Source organism: Anser cygnoides, chromosome 5, assembly GCF_040182565.1.
Source record: "Anser cygnoides isolate HZ-2024a breed goose chromosome 5, Taihu_goose_T2T_genome, whole genome shotgun sequence".
Lineage (NCBI taxonomy): Eukaryota > Metazoa > Chordata > Aves > Anseriformes > Anatidae > Anser > Anser cygnoides.
In genome coordinates, this window is record NC_089877.1 from 14079729 (window position 1) to 14103290 (window position 23562).

The window sequence follows — 23562 nt, forward strand, 5'->3', positions numbered from 1 at the left end:
GCTCCTTCTGCGCCCCCGGCCGCTGCGAACCCCCGGGGAGGAAGGGGGGGGGGGCGGCCACGACCCCCCCCCCCCAAGCTCCGCGCCCCCTCCCCGCCGCATCCCGCTCCCCCCGGCCGCATCCCGCTCCCCCCCGCGCCCCCAAAGCCATACAAATAGAGGAAAGCCCCCAGGCTCCCCCCCGCTCCGCGCCGGGGGGAGGAAGCCGGGGGGAGAAGGGAGGACACACGGCCCGGCCGGGGGGAGCCCAGCGCTCCCAGCCCGCAGCCGGCCCCGCCGCGGCCCGCGCTCCCCAAGGGGTTAAGGGCCTTCTTCCCTCGTCTTGCCTCTCTTCCTTTCTTTTCCTTTCTTTTTCTTTCTTTCTTTCTTTCTTTTTTTTTTTTTTTTTTGTTCTTTTTTTTTTTTTTTAATTTTTGTTGTTTGACCGAAGAACTGCGGTTGTAGTTTGCGTAATATCTTTATTACTGAGAACTTCAAGGTAAGCGAGCAATAGGAACCAGATGTGGGGATGGGAGGAAGGCAGGGTAGGAGTGAGTGGAAGGGGTAGCAGGAGTTAAACGGGGGAGGAGGGGAATCAGGTTGAATGGCGGGACGGGGGGGGGGGGCGACGGAAGGTGAGTATTGATTTATTTTTAAGCCCCTTTTGGGTCGCAATTGACCCTTCAAACCAAAAAGGGCTCCTCGCAGCCTCCGTCCCTCTGCAAGTTCACCTCTGCCGCTCCCAGGAGCCGGGGCCGATTTCGTGTGCTCGGCGCCCCTGCTAAAATCCCTCCCTGCCGCCCCCCGGCCTTTGATCCCCCCGTTTACACCTGGGGAACTGAGGAGGGGGCAAGGAGCCGGGGGTCCCCGCAGCTGCGGGCCGAGGCCCGGGGGGCGGCCCGGGGGGGGCACGGGCACGGCCCCGCTCCCCGCGCGTCCCCGCGCTCATCCCCGCGCTGCGCGCACCTCGTGTGTCCGATTTTCTGGTTTTTAATCGTTTTTTATTTTTATTTTTTTTTTTTTTAACGCAAAAGATATGACCTCCACCCCCGTCTGCTTCCACACACCCCCATAGACATACACGCACACCCCTTCCCGGGCCCCCTCCCCTCCACTGTCATCATCTACATATTAATTGGGGGAGAGGTCTTTCTCTCTCTCCTTTTTTTTTTCTTTTTTTTTTTTTCTATGTGTGGGGGGGAAAGCCCTGAGAAGCCTCTCCTTAGGCTGTAGATAGTTTGGAGGGAGAGACGGAGAGCAAGTGAGTGTGTGTGTGAGAGAGGGAGGGAAAGAAAAAGCCCCCTTTTACTGTGCGAGATCTTAAGGGGGCTTGGAGATCTGGTCAGCTTTCAAGAACATCTGAATCCTCTTAGAGCTCCCCGGCCCAGCTGTGGGTGTGTGTGTGTATGCGAGAGGGAGAGGGAAAAAGAGGTTCCTGGTGCCCCTCCAAGCGCATTAAGGACACTCGGGCCTTTTAATTTTAGGAATGAATGCTGATACTTGTGTTTCTTATTGTGATCCGGCTGCCATGGATTCCTACTACAACGCAGCCTCCCAGGGCACAGAAGGCTCCTCGCCTTTTAGGGCATTTCAAGCAAGTGACAAGTTCAGCCCTACTTTCCTGGCCAGCAAAGGACAAGGCTTTGGTGACAGCAGCGCTAAGTGCCGGAGCCGCTACAGCCAGCAGGAATGTCAGTCCCTGGATGGCAGCGTGCAGGCTCCCAGCTCCGCCGGGGCTCCGGCCTCCTTTAACAAATACCCTCCGCAGCAGCAGCAGCAGCAGCACCTCTACATGCAGCGAGGCCCCTGCAAGACCCCCCCGGAGAGCAACCTCAAGCTGCAGGAGAGCAGCGGCCACAACGGAGCTCTGCAGGTCCCCTGCTACGGTGAGTGGCGGGCGGGCGGCGGGGCAAGCACCGGGACCAGCCCGCAGAGAGGCTCTCGGTGCTGCAAAGGGCCCCGGCGGCGGCTGCCCGGCACCCCCAGCCCCCCAAATTCCCTCCTCCGGGGTCCCCCCCGGCTCCAGGGGCTGCGCCGCGCTCCGGAGCCCGCAGGTCCCGGGGGAAGCGGCGGATCCCCCCCCCTCCTCGTCCCGCTCCGCCGTGATTTTAGCGTCGTTGCCGAGCCGAGCCGATGCATCCCCAGCCCCGGGGAGCGCCGGCGGTCCGGGGGCACCCGCAGCGACAGGGGAGAGAGACGGAAAGGGAAAGGACGAGCGGGCCGCGGCTCCGCGCAAAACGCTCGCCCAGGGGACGCGGTGCCAGCGGGAGCCGTGCTGGGAAATGTCCCCCGGCTCTTCGCTTCCCTGCCTCTCACTTTCTCCCCTAATTGCCACTCCCCTAATTGATTTCTGCCGGGCCGCTGCAGATAACCCGCTCGCATCCTCTCGGCGGGTCATTAGCGGTAATTAAGACGCTCCCGTGTGCGCCGGCCGGGGCCGCTTCTCCTCTCCTTCCCCGGCGGGCGGTTAAAAAGCAAGGCGCGTGGGGAGGCTTCTGCTAAACCCGGGCGATTCGGGGAAAAAAAGAAAAGGAGAAAAGAAGGAGAAAGGAAAAAAAAAAAAGGAAAAAAAAACCGAAAAGATAAAACAATTATATATATGTGTGTGTATTATTTATTTACTTTTTGGAAGGGAAAGCGGAAACAAAGTCTCTTCCTTTCCCCCACGATGCGGGGAAATCGGGGCTGCTCCGGCCCGAGCTCAGTGCGCTGCCGGGGCCGCCGTGACCCCGGGCAGGGACAGGGCCAGGGACACGGGCCGGGAGAGGCCCGGCCATCTCACCGCTCGCGTCCCGGTCTCTCGCCGTCTTTTAGGGTATCCCCCCGCTCCTCGTACTGCCCTCTTTACTTTCTCTTTCTCCCTCGCACCTTCCCTTTCCCCCCTTTTAGACTCAGAAGCAGGCAGGGGGACCTTCCCCCTCCCCATCCCCATCCACCCATCGCTCCCCCTGCGCGCAGCCGAGGACCCCCGCACCCGCGGAGCCTTGGGGGGCTGCGGGGCGATGCGGGGGGAGGCCCCGGTGCCGTCCCCGCTCTGCTAACCGGCTCTCTTGTCTTCGTAGGTTGAAAAACCCGGCTTAGCCCGCGATGACACATTACAGCCCCGGGTAGAGCCACCCGAATTTATCCCCGGCCGTAACGCCGCCGGGGTCCCCCCCCGGGTTATTTCCAAGAGGGGCTCCGGGCTGGACCTCGAGTGGGAGCCCCGCGTCGGCAGCCGATGGCCCGGCCCGGAGCCCGAGCACGTTGCGAGCCCCGTGTGATGTGGCTAGGGCCGCTGGGGCTCTAATAAGAGCCACATGGATCCGCGAGGATAATTAATAGCAATAATAATAATCAGGGCTAACGATTAAAGAGGGAGTCTCGCTAATAACAGCCACATTGGGCTTTCGCAGGGTGGCTGCGGCGGGGACACCCGCAGGCGCCTCTCCGCCTCCTCGCAGCCGGGGCCGGGCGGCGGCTGAGCCGGGGGCAGCGGCAGCCCCGACCCCCGCAGCCCCGACCCCCGCAGCCCCGACCCCCGCAGCCCCGACCCCCGCAGCCCCGACCCCCGCCACCGGGACAAACGAGGGGCGGTTTCGCTCGGGAGGCCGGCGGCTGCCCCGGCTCCCTCCAGGACGCGGGGCGGTGGGATGCTGCGCCCGGTTTTACCCTGCGATTTAAATCCTACGCACCAAAAAATAAAATAATAATAATAAAAAAAAAGAGAGACACACGAGGGCGAGCACGGCGAAGCCTCTCCCGCAGGGCTGTGCCCCTGCAGCCCGCTTCCTTGCTGCGCCCCTTTTTGCTGGGGGCGCCTTGCCCGTGCGGGTCTCCGCAGCCGGCCGGAGGGGTTTTTGGTTTTTAATTTTAACTCTTCAATAAACAAGTCGTTGCGAGTTATAAAAAGCCCATGCCTGCCATCTATTGCTCCCGGCTTCTATTCCTAGACCCCTTCCATTGCACCGTACGGGTAAATACAGGCAGGGGAGAGCTGCGCTCGTAAATACCCGGCGGAAACCAGCGGCACTCGCCGAGGCGCTCCCGGCCCGGCTGCGGCGGCCCCGGCTCGGGGGCTGGCTCCCCGCAGCCCCCCGGGGGGCTCCCGAGGGGTCCCGCTGCCAGCTCGGCTCCCTTCGTCCTGCCTCGAACCAGCGGGCCACGGCCCGTCCCGCAATTAAAGCCGAAATCTTAAATACCCCCCCTCGGAACAGGTTATATCTCTTGGCTTAGGAAAGGGGGAGAGCTTGGGGGTGATGGCGAATGCGCTGGGGATGTTTGCTCGAGGGAGACAGGAGAAAGGAAAGGGGCTTTTTCTTGCGGAGGGAATTCTCTAAGAGCCGTGTTATGCAAATAACGACCGTGTCTTTTACTCAGAGAGCAAACAAACAGCGCAGGCTGAAGCGCGCTATTAGCACAAGCGCGGAAAGCGACGGCCGTAGGAATCGGAGGTTCGCTGCTGGATTTTTTTTTCTTTTTTTTTTCTTTTTTTTTTTTTTTTTTAATGACACTTTTAACGCATTTCTCTTCCTCCTCCTCCTCCCCCTAATGTAATGTAAACTGCAGGCGCGGCAGGACGAGCCTGCTGGCGGCCCCCCCGCCTCCCGGGGGACACCGCTGGCTGCCGGGGCTGGGGCTCGCAGGGCCCCCGCCGGTTTTCGGAGCCCTTTGGGGTTTTCGGAGCTCGTCCTGCGCCGGGGGGCGGGTGGAGGGCTCGGTCCCAGGCAGGGCCGATGCCGAGCCCCCGCCCCGGGCTCCGGCAGTGCTGCGACCCTCCCCACCGGGCATCCACCCGCCCCGGTGCGGGGGGGACGGGGCGGCTCGGAGGGATTTTGGGGTGGGGGGATCCCGCAGCTCCGCCGTGGGCTGCCGGCTCCCTGCCGGGCTCCTTCCCCGCCGACGAAGGGAGGCGGGAGGGGAAAGAGCGGGTGCCGTCGGCCCGGGGGGGCCGGGGAAGGGGTGGGGAGGTGCTGCCCCCATCCCCGCGGGGAGCAGCGGGCAGGTATAAAGGCGAGCCTCCGGGGAAGGGGGCACGGCAAGGCACGGCACGGCACGGGACGGGACCCGACCCGACCCCCCCGGGGGTTAAGGGGCGAGGGCTGGGGGCGAGCTGGAGGGGAGCGGGGCCGCCTCGGCAGCCCGTGCCCCGCACCGCTGACGCCGCGCCGGCAGTCGGCCGCTCCTTCCCTCAATAGGGCCACCAGATCTGCCATTCAAGGGCGCCGGCACCCTCCCAGGGAGGGGAGGGAGCTCTCGCCAGGAGTTTGGCTCGGGCTCTGTTCGCCCCGGCGCTCGGAGGTGCGGGATCTCCTCCGCGGAGAGCTGCGGGATTTCCTCGGGAGCAGGACGCCAAGGTAGGGCTCCCGCTCGCTGCCCTGCCTGCGCAGGAGGACTCGCTCGCGGCTCTTCCCAAAGATGTCCTGCCCTTCCCTTGGCTCGGACGGTAGAGCTGGCTGGAGACTTTTATAGGATTCCCGACCCGAGCTGTTTATAACACTCATGTGTCAAAGGACCGGGAGCCTCCCTCCCCCTGTGCTTGCGCCGCTCGCTCCTCGCCGACGATCTCTTTTCGCACTAGAGCTGTTTATTTGCCACTTGCCCGCTGCCGGCTGGGATTAACTCCGCCGGAGCCCTGCATCGCACGCCGCGGCTCCGGCAGGACGTTACCGGCAACGAGAAGGGTGCAGGGACAAGAGGGAAAAAAAAATTCTTAAACTTTTACTAGTCCGAATTGTTTTGAAAGCAACGCGGCGCGAAGCAGACGGGGAAAATACCGATGGGGAGAGAGATTTGGAGATGCTTACTGAGTGCGCCTTTTCCTAAGGGTTTGATGTAGGAGTGCTATTAACAATATATGCTGATGCCAGATAGCGCAAATGAGCTGTGTGTGTGTTATCTGGAGCTGCAGGCTGTTTATTTTGTGCTCCCTTTGAGTGTACATCCAGTGTGGTTGCATGACTAACCGGCGGGAGTGATTCACTGGCTGCTTTATGGGTGACTGCTCAAAACAAGTTGTGAATCAAAAGAGATTTCTTTGGCTGTGGTTTCCAACCTCCCATGTTAAATGCACTCAGGGTTTAAGGGGAGCTAATGTGCAGACTTCAATCCCTCAGATCTTGAAGATTTATTCCCTTTCCAAGCCCTGCATCCAAAGTCATGATGAGTTTCCCTTGTAAGAGGGAGGTGGTGTCTGGGAGGCTCGGAGCCAAGGTCTGCCGCTGAAGGACATCTCCAGCCACGTCCCCGTCCCTTCGGTGGCACCAGTTCCTGCTCTTTAGCCGCTTTTCGCCCTGGAGCCTGTTCAGGGCGTTGGGGCAGCTGTAGCAATTCTCGGGTACGAGGCGCGATGCGCCCCGTGGCAGCAAGAGGCTTTTCGTCCCATTTCGCAGCTGGAAAAACTGAGACTCGGAGCCTCCAGCGGCTTGTGCAAGGGCAAGCTGTCGCCACGCAGCGGCACCAGTGCGATCGTCCCCGGGCCTGCGGCAGCAGGAGGCCCCCAGCAGCCGCTGGTGGGGTCGGTGGGAAAGGTCCCCGAGCAGAGGGCCCCAGCTCGGGTTTGGAGGGGGCTGAGGCACCGATTCCATACGGCCAGGCCCTCGTTCGGGGCAAGAAGCTGTAGAAATCGGTGCGTCCTCGTATGCTCACATCTCGGTGCAGAACATAGGCTTAACGTGCCAGCCCACATTAATGGGCTCACCTTTCAAAAGCAGCTCCATCACCTTGGGCAACCCGTGCCGGTCAAAACAAGAGATGGGTTGGTCTCGTCGTTGCTTTTCAGAAAAGGCTGAGAAATCGCTGCCCCAAAAGTCATGTGTTTCTAAGGTATTCCTCCTACACATTTGGGAAAAAAAAAAAATCCTGTCTTAACCATTAACCAGTTTGGAAAGCAGAGGTCCTATATATTCGTATCGATACATTTTCAGAAAGAAAAAAGAAATAGTTCTGGATTAGGAGAAGCCCGAGCAGTAACCCAGCTAATACAGGACCCCTGTGATGTGAGAATCATTTACTAAGAGATGGATGGGAACGTTTCACATGAATAAAGCGTTAGAGTAATTTCCAACAGTTACATGTCTCTCAGCTGCCCTAACTTGTAAATGAAAGTTCTTAAGTAAAGGAGGAAGGCTACTTACGTACATTAAATAAATGACCTCCACTTTATTTTCTGCGTAAGTTTGGATGAATCAATGTTATTATACACGCTGCTGATTCTGCTCGGCTGTGTTTTTATTCATGCTCACACACAATCCTCATATTTTGACTGTCACATAAGCAGCCACAAGTTTGAATCAGCACAATACTTCTAGGGACATTTTTCTATCGAAGAGAGAAGTCTCAGTGGGGAGTAGAGGAGGATGGAGGGAGAAAGGACCAGAGACGGAAGAGAGGAGGCAGGGGAGCAGGACCTGAGAAAACTCAGGGGAGTGATGAGCAGTGGCAGGCTTAGCACTGTTATGGAAGGTGGTCTGTAACCGATTTTATGGATGATACGAATCCGCCAGCATTGCATTCTTCATCTCTCCACCGGGAATAGCCGTGATTCAACATGTCGTAGCTGCAGTCCTCAGGTCCCGGCAGGATTTAGCCATGACAAGCTGATATGTCACGAGCTATGCTCTACCCTTATCCGCACTGATCAAAGACCATTGCATCACCTCACTCAGCAGTTAAATGTCTACAGAATCTGATAGTTATTTATGTGTTTGTTTGTTTGTTTGTTTTGAGAAGGTGTGATTTGAGGCTTTACCCTGTTGCAGTTCATCTGCTTGCTGGAAACAGCTGGTTGAATCAGTACTGTTTCTAAGCATATTCTTTATTATTCATTAGCTGTGAGGCAAGTGAGTTCTCTAGCAGGTGATGCAGCCTGAAAGGTAACCTGTTTCAGTCACTGATAAGCGTACTGTATGCTGAGGTAGCATGAAATCTTAGTGCTTGTTTAAAGATAGCAACTGCCTTTTTCAGTAGAAGTCTGAAAAGCAAGGAAGTGGCTGAGGGAGGGAGAGACAGACGAAGCGATAGGAGCCACCACGTGAGGCACGAGCCACTGGCAGGGCTGCACAGGCCCTGAGATAAGAAGGCACAAGCATTTAACAAGAAGCTCAGTGCAAATCTTCCACACGGGTTTGGTGGTGAGATATATGTGTGCATGTGGGGCAGAGGAATCGTAACCAAAACCACTGCAGAAACAAATAGGGGAAGTCAATAGCAAGTCAAGGCCAGTCAGAGGAGCTATTCAATGGGAAATGAGGAACCTGAGGAAGAGACAGAACAAACAATTTGGGCAGGCATCTGCCCGGGGAAAATAAAAGAAACTTGTAATATCAAGTCTAGAAATGTCTTGCTGTCGATTGCTATTGTGTTCAGGGAGATAGATAGGGCTTTGTGTGCAAACACCACTGCGTTAAAGAAGTACCTCACCAGTTCCTCCCTGCAGTGGAAAATGCCTCCTTGGGACCTCAGATAAATGTCTGCTTTGGTCAGGAGCATTCATGCTGGTGTCAAGGGTAGGGTTCAGTTTCCAAAGAGGGAAGCAGGGAACTGCGTATTCTTTTGGTGCGAGAAGGATCAGATAACAACGGTGCTTACAGACAGCTAAGCTCCTCAGAAGCACTAGAAAGTGAAAGGAATTCACCCAAGAATGAAAACCAAACAAAGCAAAGTTGTACGCTTCAGTAAGTGAAGGGCAATACCAGGACTTTCCCCAGAAGTAGTCAGAAACAACCTGGAAATGGCTCTCTGCAAGGATGGTGTCCAGAGGGATCTGAGGGGTCTGTGAGGTGCTGGGAACCTCAGGACAGAAGATGTTGACACAAATCAGGGGAAACAGGAAGGTGTTGTTCAGCCTGAAACTTAATAGGATGCCTGAGCCACAACAAGGGTTTCTGAAAGAATAGAAAACCATCTCCAAAAGCAAACCAAAGGATCACCGGGGTACCAGCCTGCTGGGTGTGGAGTTGGTCCAAGGCTGTCGGGGCAGTCATGTAGGACTTGGTCACACATAGGACTGTCTGTTTGCAGCACGTGTGCTCTGTAACACAGGCAAGCATCATTTTTTTCCAGCCCCAGCAATGATGCTTGAGAAAGGACCCCCAGGGAGGCCAACACACGTCCATTCCCACAGGGAAGAGGAGCCAGGTGGAGTGCAGCTCTGTGGCTCTTGTCCACGAGGAGAGGCTGAGGCGAAACCCTGGGGCAGGGGGATGTGCCGTGGCCCAGGCTGTGGTGCTGATGTCTGGGTCAGGAGGCCACGAGACCTTCCAGAGCACCGCGTGGTTCTGCTCCAGCCTCCCCTGGGATGGTGCATGCCCAGACCTCAGCCTGGGGCAGTCAGGAGCACAGCTGTGGCAAGGACCCATACCTGAGAGCTGAGAAGCACTCTGTTATAGACATAACCTGGCTTATCAAGATTTGGTCTGAACCTTCGTAAGCAGATTGGAGCCAGATATCAGTCTGAGCTAGACAGGACACAGCCAAATGCTAGGAGGCAAGAGGAAGAAGAGACCCACCTAAATTGGCAGAGGACCTGCAGACATTTTGTGTTCCTCACGTCTCCAGATGCCAGCAAGGACTTCCAAGATAAATAGCCGATGGACCAATTGCTAGACGTTTAGGCAGATTGCGGAGTAAGAGGAGGCCAGAAACACTCCATGAAGCTGTGGGATTTATGGCGGAGCTTAAATACTGCGTTTCAGCCCTTCAGCGGGAGTCAGAAAGCTGCTACTGGAAGAGAGGGAAGCTGGTTGCTTTATGTCTTACAGAGTTCTGTGCTAGAGAGAACAGTATTTTCACGCAGCTCATACCACTTCAAGCTGTTAGAAAAAGGAGCTTTTGCAGGGTAGAGAGCAATGGGGGATTGGCTACAACATCAAACGCGAGTACCGCGGCTGGGCTAAGAGTGGCTCTGGTGGGGAGGGGAGATATCCACAGACAAGTTTGCCATAAATATACGGCTAGTCAGGACAGAGCCTCGTACAGACCTGCTGAAAGGCCCAAACTCAGCTCAGGAAGCCAGGCTGTTTGGAGCTGCACATGGTGAGCAGGGCGGTGCTGGTTTTAAGTCAGGGCTGCAGCAAGGCTTTGTGGTGCCCAGGGCGAGACATTAAGTTGGTGTTCAGAGCAATCCTCTCCTCTCCGTAGCCTTTAGATAACTTGCTTTTGGGAAGGGTACTTGTGTGGCTGATTCTGGGGAAAATCCTCGTTTCCTTGACCTTGCTGGCAAAAAGTGGTGCTCTTGGTTGAACATCCCACTCGCCTCCATTTGGCAGCGGTCACTTCAGAGGGAGGGATCCAAGGTGCGGTAGCAAGAGAGAGGTCACTGCATGTCCGTGCAATGTACAGGCATCGCAGGTGCTCGTCAAGGTTTTGCAGTCATTAATTGAAAGTAGACGTAGACAACAGGGGAACCCAAACCAGAGCAGGGTGAGAGGGAAGGCAGCCACTGGGGAAAACGGCCTCATGGAGGAGAAATGCCAGAAGGAGACTGAGCCTCTGGGATCAGGAGCGATCTCAGCAATGCTTTGTGTGCAGATTGCTGAGGCTGGTGCCTGGTCAGTGAGCACCAGGGCCTTTCAACCTTTACAGATGTGGCTCATGTGAAAGAAGAAGGTTTGGGCAATGTTTGCAGTGCTTCCCTCCGTGGGCAGGCCCCTGAGCTGTCTCTTTGAGCTTGCAGCCAGCTCTTGGACCTCGTTTCTTGTCCTGGTTAGAAGAAAGGCTGTGCTGTGTAATATGGGAAATTATGCTAATCAAAGGATGCTTGTGCCTTGCCATTAATAGATAATATCTGGGATGTGCTGCACTAGGTTCATTTTGGTTTCCACCGTGGATATTTGGAGGTGAAAATGGCTTTCATGTTAGGACAAGTCCATAGCAAACTATCGCATGGGTCTCCCACCGCCTGTGTACACTCAAGAGGCGAACAGAGCAGGAGTTGTGTGGCCGTCCCTCCGTTACAGCTGAGAACATCCCTGCACGTGGTGAACCTTCCTGGGGAAGTCCCCAGTGTGAGGAAAGAGAGCAGCCAGCTGGTCTCCCAGCCTTCACAGCCCTCGTGGCACCAACCCTGCTGCCAGGGGCTTGCAAGGTGCTCCTTGTGAGAGGGGAAAGCTGCCGGAGGAGGGTGGCTGGGTGGCCTCAGAGCTGAGGCAGTTTCTGCTGCACACAGCTGGGAACAGGCACGGTGCTGACACGAAACCAAAGGGAACTTGACCACAGGCTGACTTGATGCTGCAAAACTTGCTAGTGATGTATATATGGTATATATGTGATCCTGTAGCCATTCAGTCCCTAAATACTTTCACCCAGCTGTTTAGTGAGGAGGTAAGCTGGTGGTCCTGGCATTGCATGCAAACGTGCAGCATCCTTATTTTCTCCTTTCTTTCACAGTCTGCAGAAATGAAAATGCTTCTGCCTCAGCCAGTAGATGCATATGTACAAGAGCAGGGTTCAAGTAGCTAAAAGCATCCCTCAGAAAGTCTCCTGGTCTCAAAACAGGGCATGATGGAAAGATGACTCATTTGGCAAATGTCTGCTTTGGAGTGTAGATTCCCTTCAGAGTAGCAGGGGAAAAGCTCTCTGGTCATGGTGGCAAAGCGTGGAATTTAAAGACAAAATATTGTATAGGAGATGGGGAAATAAAACAATGGGTGATGAGTGTTCATGGGAGTTCTTTATACCAGAAATACTAAAAAATATGAGGTTCTGAGGTTTTTCTATGATGTCAAAACCATTGGGCATCTTGAGGTTGCGTTCTTTCTTAGTCAGGGCAAGAGAGAACTGGTTTTGAGGAAAATGCAGAAGGAGAATGGAAAATTACTACAGGAAATGTGATGCATTTCTTGCATGGGCTACATTTCAAAAGTGGGTCCCTAAAGATGGGGAGAAACCCTACTGAGCACTGTCTCCTGGGGACCTTACTGCCATTCATTGCTGTTGATGTTGTTGGGCCTTTGCCTTAGATGGACTGTGCCAGACAATATTTGTTGGTAGCTATGGATTTCTTTAAAAAATGACCTGAATCTTACCCAAAAAGGAACCAAGAGGCTATGATAGCAACTGAGCTTCTAAGGCATGAATTTTTCACCATATTTGGGGGCTTAGACACAAGGAACATGCAGCATGGCAAAGGCTTTGAGGCCAAAGTATTTCGGCAGGTTTCTCAGATGGTAATAAATGCAATAGGAGCTGCCCAGCATTCTCCAGCTGGCAGAGCAGGGAAAGCTTGGCTGGTGCTGGGAGGAGGTGCTGAGCCATCTGCAAGTGTCTCGTGCTGGTGTAGATGTCCGTTTTTATACCATCTGGTCTCCTGGTGCTGCTCCGAAAGCTTTCGGTACCTCCTGGCCCCACGTCAGCACCTGAGAGACCTCAGTGCATCTTGCGTCTTGGGAGTGGGTTGCTGAACCACCCCCAGATACTTCACAGGAGAATGACAAAAGGACCGGGGCTAACCCAGCCCTTGGTCTATTCTGTTGATTTTAGCAACTTTCAGAAACGTACGAGGGGAAAGCACAGTCTGACTCCAGCTCTCCTCTTGAGGCATCAGGCAGGAGCCATAGCATGTTCCTGAGAGCAGTTCCTGAACTCAGGCCATTTGTTACGCACCAGTCTGGTCTATCGGGACTCTGTAAGTCTCCACACAGAAATGGGTCAGGCTTTTCTCGAGAAAAACAACTGCGAGTGCAGCCTGGGGCAAAATGCGTGTTCTCTGAGGTAGGGTCACATGTGGAAACCTGGCTGATCCCACATCCTGTGGAGATGGAAGGACGAGGAGCCCAAGGCAGATAAGGCACAGTGCGTCGCAGTGACCACGCACACACACCAATGCGTGAGAGGCGAGCGGGCTCCTGGCCCAGGATGAGGGACCGGAGGGGCCCTGACAGTGAGAACTCAACCATGAATGTTGTCTGACAGGAATCATTTCCCTGCTTGGGGAATACAGGGAACGGCCGAGTTCAACTCACAGATTTCGCTATGACCAAAAGCTTTGCTGAGATCTCCCTCTCAGGGGCTCCAGAGGAAAGGAAGCTGCAGCTAAAGGCCCACAACAGCATCTCACGGCATCTGAAAATGACCCTATGAAAATGGCTCATCGGGAAAATGTGGCACAAGTACATAAATAGTTAAACTGATTGCTCTGATGCTCTTCATCTCCGTGCATCTGTGCCAGGCCACCCCTTCCCTGGGCATCAGCCCTGCTCCACAGCCGCTGTTCTGCTGGCACAGCTGTCTCCTGGGAGCAAGAGCCATTAAATAAGTAGAAAAGACGCTGGCTCCCCAATGTCTCCAGCTGGTGATCATCTGTAGAGCTTCCTGCCATAGTACCCGAACATCCTAGCCCCTTTACTGATGAGGGATGATGGAGCACCAAGGTTTTCTTTTCAGTTTAGCTCAGATCGTGTTCTTGACAAATTACACTCATGCACATCGTCTCTCTCAGCTGGTAGTTATTTTACATGGGAGTTATTACAGGGGAGGGTTATTTATTTCGGTGTGTCCCGCAGTCTGAGCGAATAGTACTTCACAGCACTTGTACGATCCCTGTTTATAAGACGCAGCTTCATCTGTTGTAGGAAGTGCCCATGGGGTTTGACGTAAGCCGATTCAGAAAGCTGCATCTCCACTTTGGAAAAGAGAGGACGTGAGCTGGCACTGCCCACATGTCTCCAGACCCAGAAAAGCCCCTGGGTACTGGCAGGCCCAGCAAAGGGGCTCGCTGAACCCTTCTTTGGGATAGAGGGTTTCTACCATTTCCACTAAAGCCTTGGCTCTAAAGCCCTAGCTTGTTGCAATCTGCAGCCTTGTAAGTGTAGTCACTGCAGGAATTTTGTAGTTTGGAGAACCACTATTTGTGTCTGACCGTGTATCTTCTCCTGCGAGGCTTATGAACAAAATCAGGAGCTGCAGCAATCACACATTCCTGCACAAGCATGCTTGCCGCTTATGAATGCTGCAAAATTACGGTGAAAATGTCCGGTCAGATACCCGAGAAGACATTGCGTGGGAAGCTGGGTTTGAGATGAGAGGGAAGGAGAAAGCAACCCGCTGCAGCCCCAGCAGCTCTCCTTGCAGACGTCAGCTCCTCGCCCAGCCGGAGAGCCGAGGACGCTCTGGGAAGCAGAGGCCAGTTGGTCCTGTTCCCCATGGCCAATGCCACGAGTCCTCAGATGCTGCAAACTGAGACAATCCCAGTCCACCCAGTAGGTAGGGCTGCGCTCGGGATGGTGCTTGTGAGTGATCTTTGGTCAACTCTTTGCACGTGCATGTCGATGTGTTCAAGGGTCAGGAAGCCAAAAGGTGATCTGCCCTGCTGAGCTGAAGGTAGGTACGTGGTGGACACATGGAGTCCTTCCTGTCCCTGACTGTGTGAGCATCGCTGGCAGAAATAGGTTTCTGGGGCAAGTTCTCCTTTTCACGAGTTCCTAAAAACAATTTCTGTAAATATTTGCTAATGTTTACTTGACATTTGCAGTCACTCATGTCAGTATGATCCTACCCTGGAATGTTAACTGGAAACAAACACAAAAGTGGGCACGAGCACCGCTGATGTGAGTACAGTTTTTAATTTAGGCTGATTTTCATGGTCATCGTCTTTCACGTAATCACCCGCTTCTGCTGAGAATTAGCGGTGCTCCAGGAGTTTCACTGTTTTTGAGATTCATGACTTTTTGTTCTCCATTCAGAAGTGTGTTACCAGAGTCACTCTTGTTTGTGTCTACTGTCTGACACTTCCTACCAAAATCCTGCCTCCAGTTGTTTCTAACTTAATCAAAACTTCACAATTTGGGCTAAAAAACTCCCATAGCTGTTGTTTGCCTGTGGCTGTTTTTATAATAGCAGTAGAGTAGTTGTTGTTTTGTTGTTGTTTTTGTTTTTAAGTTCATCTGAACCAATTAAGCTGTTTCCAAGAACGTAGCTAAAACTAAGCACATTTTTGTTTTCTCTCTGCCAGAAAAATCCTACAATGTCTTTTTTCAAAAGTTCTGGTGCGCAGCGCTGTGTAGTGAGTGTCAAACTCGTAGTGGAGCTGGGTTTTGGGTAGGAAATGTGCTTCCTGCCTTTCCTCTGAAAAACAGTCCAAGAACAAGCTTGAAGGAGCCGTGGCTTTCACTCGCTCGGTAGTGGTAGCTTTGATTTTCACACCTAAATACACTGCAAATTCGGCCTTTCTGTGGTTCTGTGGCACTGCTGGGCAGGGTGTGGGTGCCGTGCAGTAGATAAGAATTGCCACCGCATGCTGCACAATGAGGAGAAAACACAGAGCTGTTCACTGGGTGGAGCAGAGCTTCTGCTCTGATTTGCTTGCTTTTACCAGCCCCAGACAAAAGCTGTCCCCTGCCCAACAATTCTCTTGGCTCATGCAAACCTATTTCTTTCTTTTTTTTTCTTTTTCCTGGTGACAATTAAAGACATGAAGTAGTCCCCAAGTGAAATGAAATCCCCCCTCTCAGGGCCTGGGGCACGCAGTGCTCCGAATGCCTTGACATGAGCAGTTTACCCTTTGAGCAATTGGCGGCTCCCCTTTCACAAGTGAGAGCACACTTTTGTTGAGGCTTTCCTTGTTCAGCATTACCTAATGGATTTTTTTCCTTAATAACTGTCATTTGCCCTGCGTCTTGCTATTCTCAACTGAAAATGAAAAATGTCAGTTGCCGGCTGCAAATACTATTTCATTATTCATTTACCAAAGGAATCTCAGGCACATTCATCCCATTTCCTCTGAGTGCCTCATTATCAATAAACCTTTGCCTTGCTGCTTCTGTAAATCATTTTCATCCCTTTCGTTTGCGAGCCAAGTGCTTGGGCTTTTGCACAAGAGTCTCCTGGGAGCCATTGGCCAAGTCATGCAGTGTTGTTTCTACTCCTTGATCAGCTGGCAAAGCTTCATTACAAAGAGATTATAGAGCTGCACACACATATGTGTATATATATATATGGATGAGAAAGCATTGCACTTGAACTGTGAAGCAAGCAGAGGAGAAACAGGGGAGAGTTTCAACCATCCTTCCCCTTCTCTCCTCTACCCCAAAACCCAAAACTGCACTGTTGGAGCACCGCCGATGTGCCTCGGCCATGGCAGAAGCTCTCGGTGGTGAATGCCAATGTGGCACAGAGAGCCCGGCGCCAGGCTGGGGCAGGGGAGGAGCGGCTGGAGGGATCCTGCAGAGGCCAAGAGTTTATTAAACTTCACTTCAACCGGAGCTGAAATATGTTCCTCTAGCGCCGGGCAGCAGAGGTTAATGGAGTCCTTTTCGTAGATGTTTTATGACACTCTTTTGGGATGCATATAAAAAGACTGGGACTTTCTGAGTAATTTAACTAAATATTTGTTTAGACTGTGTAAGGAGCAATAGGAGTTTCCAGGCAGGTCAGACATCGTTGGGTTTTCCTTTATTTCCTTTTTTAGCGGGGCCACCCCCAGCCTGCAGGGGGTGCCTGCAGCACTGTCCCCATCCCCTGAGCCCCCAGACAGGAGGTGTTTGGCAACAGGTGAGGAGCACTCTGGAGGCGACCAGCCTGCTGCTGCCAGCTTTGCTGTTATTTTGTCTTCATCCTCGGTCAGCAAGTTCCCATTCTGGTTACGCTGCTTTTCACTTCAGGTTGTGATTTTGCTGCCCGGTTCCTCTCTGCCAGCAGAGCAGATGCCCGCCCGTCTCCCAGCCCCGCTGACTCTGAACCGGTGGGTTTGGTAGCCACAATCCTAATTTCTTCCTGGAGTGCTTACTAAAGCCTAGTGCTCGTAGCAACTTTAGCAATTCCCAGACCTGGCTGGCCCCGAGTTTTGCGATGTGCAGTCAGAATGGAAATAAGTCGTGGCCGTGCTTCCAAGAACAGGCACACTTGGTAAAGGCTGAATGTTTTTCTTCCCTCGTCTGCGCCTTTCTTTACTAATCAGCTGTATAAAGCTGAAGAACAGCAGAACTGTTTTGCTAAAGAACCTGGCCCACACTTTGGCCCAAGGTCTAAGCTCAACCCTTTCTGCGGTTTGGTGAGGTTCAGCCAGCACTGGGTGTTTTCTGTTTTGATTTCAGCTTTCCCATCACTCCTGCTTCCCAATTTCCAAGCGAAAGCAGCAACACCCGAGTCCCCCTGTGACACACCTTGCTCAGGGGGAGCCACGGCTGTCCTGTCCCAGCATCTTGCCCAGGCTCAGGGGCCTCAGCTCATCCCCAGCGGGGTGCTCGGGGGCACAAAAGGGGAGCACGAGGAAGAGCAGCCTCTCCAGAGGGTGCCTGAAAACCCCTGGAGTCCGTCCTGAACCGGGGCTCCCTGGTGCAGAGGCAGCTCAGCTCTTGCTCAGCTCGTGACAGAGAGGAGCTCATCTCCTCCCTCCTGCCCCTGTGCTCTGCTGCTTGGTGTCGGTCACAGCAGCACCAAACAGGCGACTGGAGGCCACCTCTGGGAGGCAGCTGAGCTTCAGCAGTGCATGGCTGCCACCGCTGCGGGGTCACTTTCACGAAGCAGGGAGACAGAAGGACACAGAGGCACAGACTGACGGAGTGGCCGATGGCGTGAGCGCTGTCCCGGCAGGCACAGGCACATCCGATGGGGCGAATCACCTTAAACCGTGCCATAGCCAGACCCAAGAGGCAGGCTCTGCTCCCTCGGGAGGCTGTGCCTCCCCAGCCTCCCTCAGCAGCCGTCCCCATCCCTCCCCGAACCAGGCGGCTCCCTGGTGCCTGCCACCACACAGATCAGCTGGCGGTGCCTCGCTTACCCTGCCGGTAACAGGGAAGGCAACACGCAGGGAAACAACCTTGTCTTGTCTGCCCTAAGCACTGTCCTCATGTAACTCTGCCCGAGTTACTTCCAAGCAGGGGAGGAGCAACCTTGCTGCATCCAGGTTTTCTGAAGGAAGCACAACCCTGGATGCTCCTACAACTGAAATAAAGCAGGAAGAGGGATGGGGCATTCCCAATAAATAGCTACTGGCAGGTGTATGTGTGAGGCTGTGACTGAGATGATACAGGATTGCGTTGGAAGGAGGAGACCACTTGTTCAAAAGGTATCAAATTCAGAGCCAAAAACAAGCTGAAAGTCCTTCCCGTCCACCTACTGATTCTTGCCTGCCTCATCCACCTTCCTGGGCAGGCAGGCACTGGTGATACGTTGCTTCAGAGTGGCTAGGTGGCTTTTGTACACACGCACAGTTTTTGGTTGGAGATGCAAGTAGGATGTAGAACAAATGCACAGATTATTTCCCAGACGTTCGTGATGTGCCCACAGTGAGCAATAAGAGTTTTAAAAATTTAAAAATACGCTTTGAAATGCAATAGCTGACCCACTTTGGCTGTGAGACCTTCAGGCAGGACTTTGCACATGGCCTGGCACAATGAAAACCATCTCCATCCTAAGCATGGAGTTACCTCTGTGGGACCTACTGGGGTCTGGTTTCCACCGAGCCACACAGGGATGACTGTCACCTCCCTCCGCTGCCGCTTGAAAAGCCATCCTGTGGCTGGTCCTGGCACGGCAGAGCACATCCCCAGGGCACTGCGTTACCACTGCAGCTGCTGAGGACCTTCAGGTGTCAGAGAGGAGAGCACCAGGTCACTACGAAATTCACGGGTCCATCAGGGAGAGGCGAGACCTCCAGCTCTACAATACTTGGCATAAGCAATAATCTCCGCTCACCTTCAGTGGTGAGGAGCCGTGGCACACAACCCAGCAGCTTCTTTTGCTCGCGGCGGAGGTGACAGCTGTGCGTTTTCCTGCTCTTGTTCTTTTCCCCTGCTGTATTCTGGTAGCCAGGAGGTGAGCTGCAGTTACGGCAGAAACATTTTTTGTGCCTTCAGAATTTGCTGGTCAGCTCTTTCCTGGTGTTCAGATGAGCGTGCCACATGAAGAAGGATTTGAGGCATAAACTGTGCCTTTTTGCTCTCGCCACAACTTCTATTCAGAGCTTGCAGAATTGATTTGTTTATATAAAAGCCAGTTTTGTTAGTGTCCTTTAAATAGCATGAAAGGGGAGCGAGCAGTGCACGGTGCATTTATAGTTGATGCTGAGCTCTCCCCAAGTCGCCACAGGGTGTGTGAATTCAGCTAATCAGGGAATAAAGCAATGCACGCCCTCAAAAACAGATGTTTGTAGGGGGAAATAAAAAAAAAAAAAAAAAAAAAAAAGGCAAAAGGAACAGCAACTTCCACAAACAAATAACACACACAAACACATGCAAACGTTCCCAAGGACTGGCGAGATGTAAACTCCTCAGCAGTGCGAGGACTGATGTTTACCGAGCTGTCTGTCCCCAAGTCCTCGTAGCGATTTACACAGCAGCAGGCAGGCAGCCAGCCAAGGGGACCCAAGCACAGCCAGGGCTGAGGCAGTTTTTTCTCCCAAGGAAGCATCCCTGAGGCACGCAGGGTGCAGACAGAGCCTGGGGCTGAAGACACTTGCTGGCTGTACGGCCACCAGAAGGCTGCGGACCCATCTGAGCTGTGTGGTGCCTTTAACACTGTCCCAAAACTGCCTTTCAGGAGTAGGAGGTGAGTTAGAAGTCTTTCTGCTCTTAGCGTTACTCCTGCTCTGCGGTCAGGAGCATCGCAGTAAGAGACGGCCTTCTCTCCCACCCTTCGTTCTACAAGCAGGCTTTGCTGTGGCAATTTGCTGTCTCTGTCACGATGTCCCCGAGGTGGCCAGGCGTTTCACAGCTCTTTGGATCTGCGGGTTTTATCCTCCTGCAGCATGTCATGATGCACACGAGCCGTGGAGCCTCAGGAGGCAGCAGAGCAGCAGCTCCAGCAGCTTTGGTCAGGTCAGGGGGGATGGATGTTGGCCGTGCACATGTGTGTGTTCACCCGTTGGTCTCCTCGACACAATGGGAGCCAGCGCGTGCTGTGCCACCAGCAGGAGAGCTGCCAGAGTACGTTCCAGCCTCCCGTCAGGTTCTGCAGGATCAACCAAATGAGCTCCTGGGCAGGGAGATAAATGGACTCGCATACAGGGATCACCTCTGTTTCGGGCAAGCTCGAGGGAACTGCAGGCAGGCTGGTCACAAGGATCTGTGTTCATCCTCATCCAGAGGGGAAAATGGAGATGCTCCAAGCAGTTTCCACTGAGCAGCAAGGCTGGCTGCAGCTGCCAGAACAATGGTTTCTTACATAGCCTTACACCTCTTGCACTGAAGAGCTGAATGATGCTCAGTGTTATGCCTGGGCCCAAGCAAGAAGGTTTGATTAATTATCTGATCATTGCTAATAAAATCAGCAATGCCAGAGTCAGCTACAAAGTCCTGGGTCTTCTCTCCAGCTTTAACTCTTCTTTCTATCTGCAGACCACAAGAGTGCTCAGTCCCTGAGGGGGAATAAACCTAAAGATTCATTCCTCCTTATGTCTAAAATCCAGCCGCTCCTTTTTTATCCTATGTAACCCAAAATGTGGATTTTTTATTATGTATTTTTCAAATGATAGCCCTGCGCTGCCTTCTAGGCTGCAATGACAGACAGGAGGCAGAAGGCTGCAACAGACAACTCGGGGGAAAAGCGTAATAGCTTCAGCATGTGTTCAAGCACGATCCAAGGGCTGGGTAGGGTTACCGCGGCTGGCCAGGTCCTGGAGGTGTGCCGGCAGGACTGGTGGCACAAGTCCTCCTTGGTAAGAACTGCAGCAAACACTGTCCAAGCCATACCTAGGGAAAGCTTCAGCGCTGGTATTTAGGCACGGAACAAGAGGCTGCCGAGGCAGCACAGCGGGAAGCAGCCCTGTGCCCGCGGGCCTCGTGCTGGCCACGCAGCTCTCGTGAATCCTCGCAAGGCACAGGGCTGCCAGCACGGGATCGGCCTCGGCTTGCAGGAGTCACGGCATGTGCTGTGCGAAAGAGACATCGTGCCAAGCTGAGCCCGACGCTGCTCTGCGTGCTTGAAACGTCCCGCTCTCTCCTGCCGTGTGGATGCGCCAAGCTGAATTCACTCTAAATTAAATTTCACGGATAAGACTGTAGGCAGAGAAGTGTTTACATCCTCACCCTCCCAAGACAGCACCCTCTAGTAACAAAACAGATACACGTTGAGTCCGAACGTGGTGATGACATGGTTAAAAGCCCAGTCCCTGCAGGACAGCGGGGTGCTGCCCAGCCACCTCGGGGGTCACCTGGCCACCACAGCACCCAAGTGATCGGCACGGTCTGGGTTTCACCGCTGTCCTCCCTGTGGTTCCCAGCACAGACGTGGTGGCACCAGAAAGGCGTTTCCCCTCTTGCAAGGATCCAAAAAGGAGCCATGGCAGAGCAGCCCAGTGCTGGGGGACCCACGTGCCCAACTGCCCCGAGTTGTCCCTGCCCATCGGCACCTGCTGTGGGGTGACTCAGGAAGGGCTCAGCAGTGCCGGCAGACAGCTGAGGTGAGCAGCCAGCAAATGTCCTCCTTCCACCGCCATGAGGGAGAAGGAAGCGGCCGTGAGCAGCGAAGGAGGCACCAAGCAGCCCTGTCGGGCTCGTAAGGGTGTAACGATGCTCGCATTACCTCCTTGTCATGGAGATCTTCACAATATGTAACTCAAGGTCTCTCCAGGTTTGATTAGAAACAGACACCCCAAACTTTGCATTGAAACTTTGAGGCCATCTCCAGTTACAGGAAGTCTGGGCATATCCATATGCAGATGTATGCAATTTGTTTCACTTCAGCATTTAGCACGACTGTTTTGAGGTCAGGGATCCTGTTCCTGGGGAATGAGAGTTACTCCTCGGGACGCTCAGCCGAGGGTGGATGCATGCCACCCCTGCCCTACGCCACCATCCATGCTCGCGGCCTCCTCCTTCATCCTGGCGCTGCTGTGGGCACCATCTTCTGCTGGGAGGCCTTCGGACAACGGGTCAGGACACTCAGGGACAGCCTGACCACGTCCCTGCTGAGACCCTCAGGGCTGAGCGGGCAGTGGACGCCCTGATGGGGAAGCCCACCATGTGCTGCTTGCAGCAGGGAGAAAAATGATTGCGGCTCTTGCAGGGCAGGCCGGGAGAGCAGAGCAGGCCCAGAGCTTTCCTGTGCTCACAGACATGTGTGGAGGGTGTTTTGCAGCCCTGCCATGACCACCTCGAGGACAAGGTGCTGCCTTGCTGTCTGCTGACTCTGGTTGGGATTTGGGCAGGATATCCCAGGGGCCATCTGCGTACCCGTGTGTTTTTGTTTTTGTTTTCCCTGGTTTTGAGATGATTTTCCTCCTGTGACTTTCTACACACAGACCTCATGGTGTGGTAGGAGGCTGGGTAGAAAAAAAGAAAAGAAAAAGAAGAAGAAAGAAGAAAAAGAAGAAGAAGAAGAAGAAGAAGAAGAAGAAGAAGAAGAAAGAAGAAGAAGAAGAAGAAGAAGAAGAAGAAGAAGAAGAAGAAGAAGAAGAAGAAGAAGAGAAGAAGAAGAAGAAGAAGAAGAAGAAGAAGAAGAAGAAGAAGAAGAAGAAAGAAGAAAAAGAAAAAAGAAAAAAAAGAAAAAGAAAAAGAAAAAGAAAAAGGAAAAAGAAGAGAAGAAGAAGAAGAAGAAGAAGAAGAGAAGAGAAGTGAGAGAGAAGAGAAGAGAAGAGAAGAGAAGAGGAGAGGAGAGGAGAGGAGAGGAGAGGAGAGGAGAGGAGAGGAGAGGAGAGGAGAGGAGAGGAGAGGAGAGGAGAGGAGAGAAGAGGAGAGGAGAGGAGAGGAGAGGAGAGGAGAGGAGAGGAGAGGAGAGGAGAGGAGAGAGGAGAGGAGAGGAGAGGAGAGGAGAGGAGAGAGAGGAGAGGAGAGGAGAGGAGAGGAGAGGAGAGGAGAGGAGAGGAGAGAAAGGAAAGGAAAGGAAAGGAAAGGAAAGGAAAGGAAAGGAAAGGAAAGGAAAGGAAAGGAAAGGAAAGGAAAGGAAAGGAAAGGAAAGGAAAGGAAAGGAAAGGAAAGGAAAGGAAAGGAAAGGAAAGGAAAGGAAAGGAAAGGAAAGGAAAGGAAAGGAAAGGAAAGGAAAGGAAAGGAAAGGAAAGGAAAGGAAAGGAAAGGAAAGGAAAGGAAAGGAAAGGAAAGGAAAGGAAAGGAAAGGAAAGGAAAGGAAAGGAAAGGAAAGGAAAGGAAAGAAAGGAAAGGGAAAGGAAAGGAAAGGAAAGAAAGGAAAAAGAGAACAGGGAAAATTTCATGGAATACTTTATTTATTACTCCATTTCTGCTGATTCTCATAGGCTGTTGCTGCAGACTTTCTGGAGCTGTCTTATTATGATTGCTGTGGAAAATAATAAATTTCATTGCCGTAGCAGGTGACTTACCCAGGTCCCAGTGCCCAGGGTGCATAAATTGTGACAAATCCTCCTAGGGACCAATGCAGAGAATTGAGATAGATGAGATAAGGCTTACTTGAGCTCCTCAAAACTCTGAGAGACCAGGGTTAGAAAACGCAATATGTCCTACTGAAGGCACAGTGGAGTGGTAGTGGCAAATAGCTCCCTCATCTCCAGTGCCAGTCTGAGCCCTGGCCGGGACTCTTCTGCACTAACTAGGCAATTTCTTTCTCAAATCCCTCATATCTTATCCTCCCACATTTAACTTTGTGTCTTCCTGCCCTTGTGCCTGAGTGACGGCCACATTTCATCCTTCCCCTTTCTGCCAAATTGCCTTGACGCATCCTTTCAGCTGTGAGACTGAGGATGGGGCGAGGGCACGG

At 53.4% G+C, this 23562-nt stretch overlaps 1 protein-coding gene across 2 annotated transcripts in view; it reads left to right on the forward strand.

Annotated features, from left to right (window-relative positions):
- The first annotated feature begins 366 nt into the window (after positions 1 to 366).
- ALX4 (ALX homeobox 4) overlaps positions 367 to 23562 on the forward strand; it is a 32729-nt gene continuing 9533 nt past the window's right edge. Inside the window, exons 1-2 of one of the 2 annotated variants that reach the window (XM_066997186.1) lie at positions 367 to 478; positions 1464 to 1865. In XM_066997186.1, coding sequence (XP_066853287.1) covers positions 1466 to 1865 — 400 coding nt within the window. In that variant the 5' untranslated portion in view covers positions 367 to 478; positions 1464 to 1465. Of the gene's footprint in view, positions 479 to 1463; positions 1866 to 4499; positions 5316 to 23562 lie in introns of those variants that run through there. The other variant, XM_048080013.2, reaches the window with a different exon arrangement.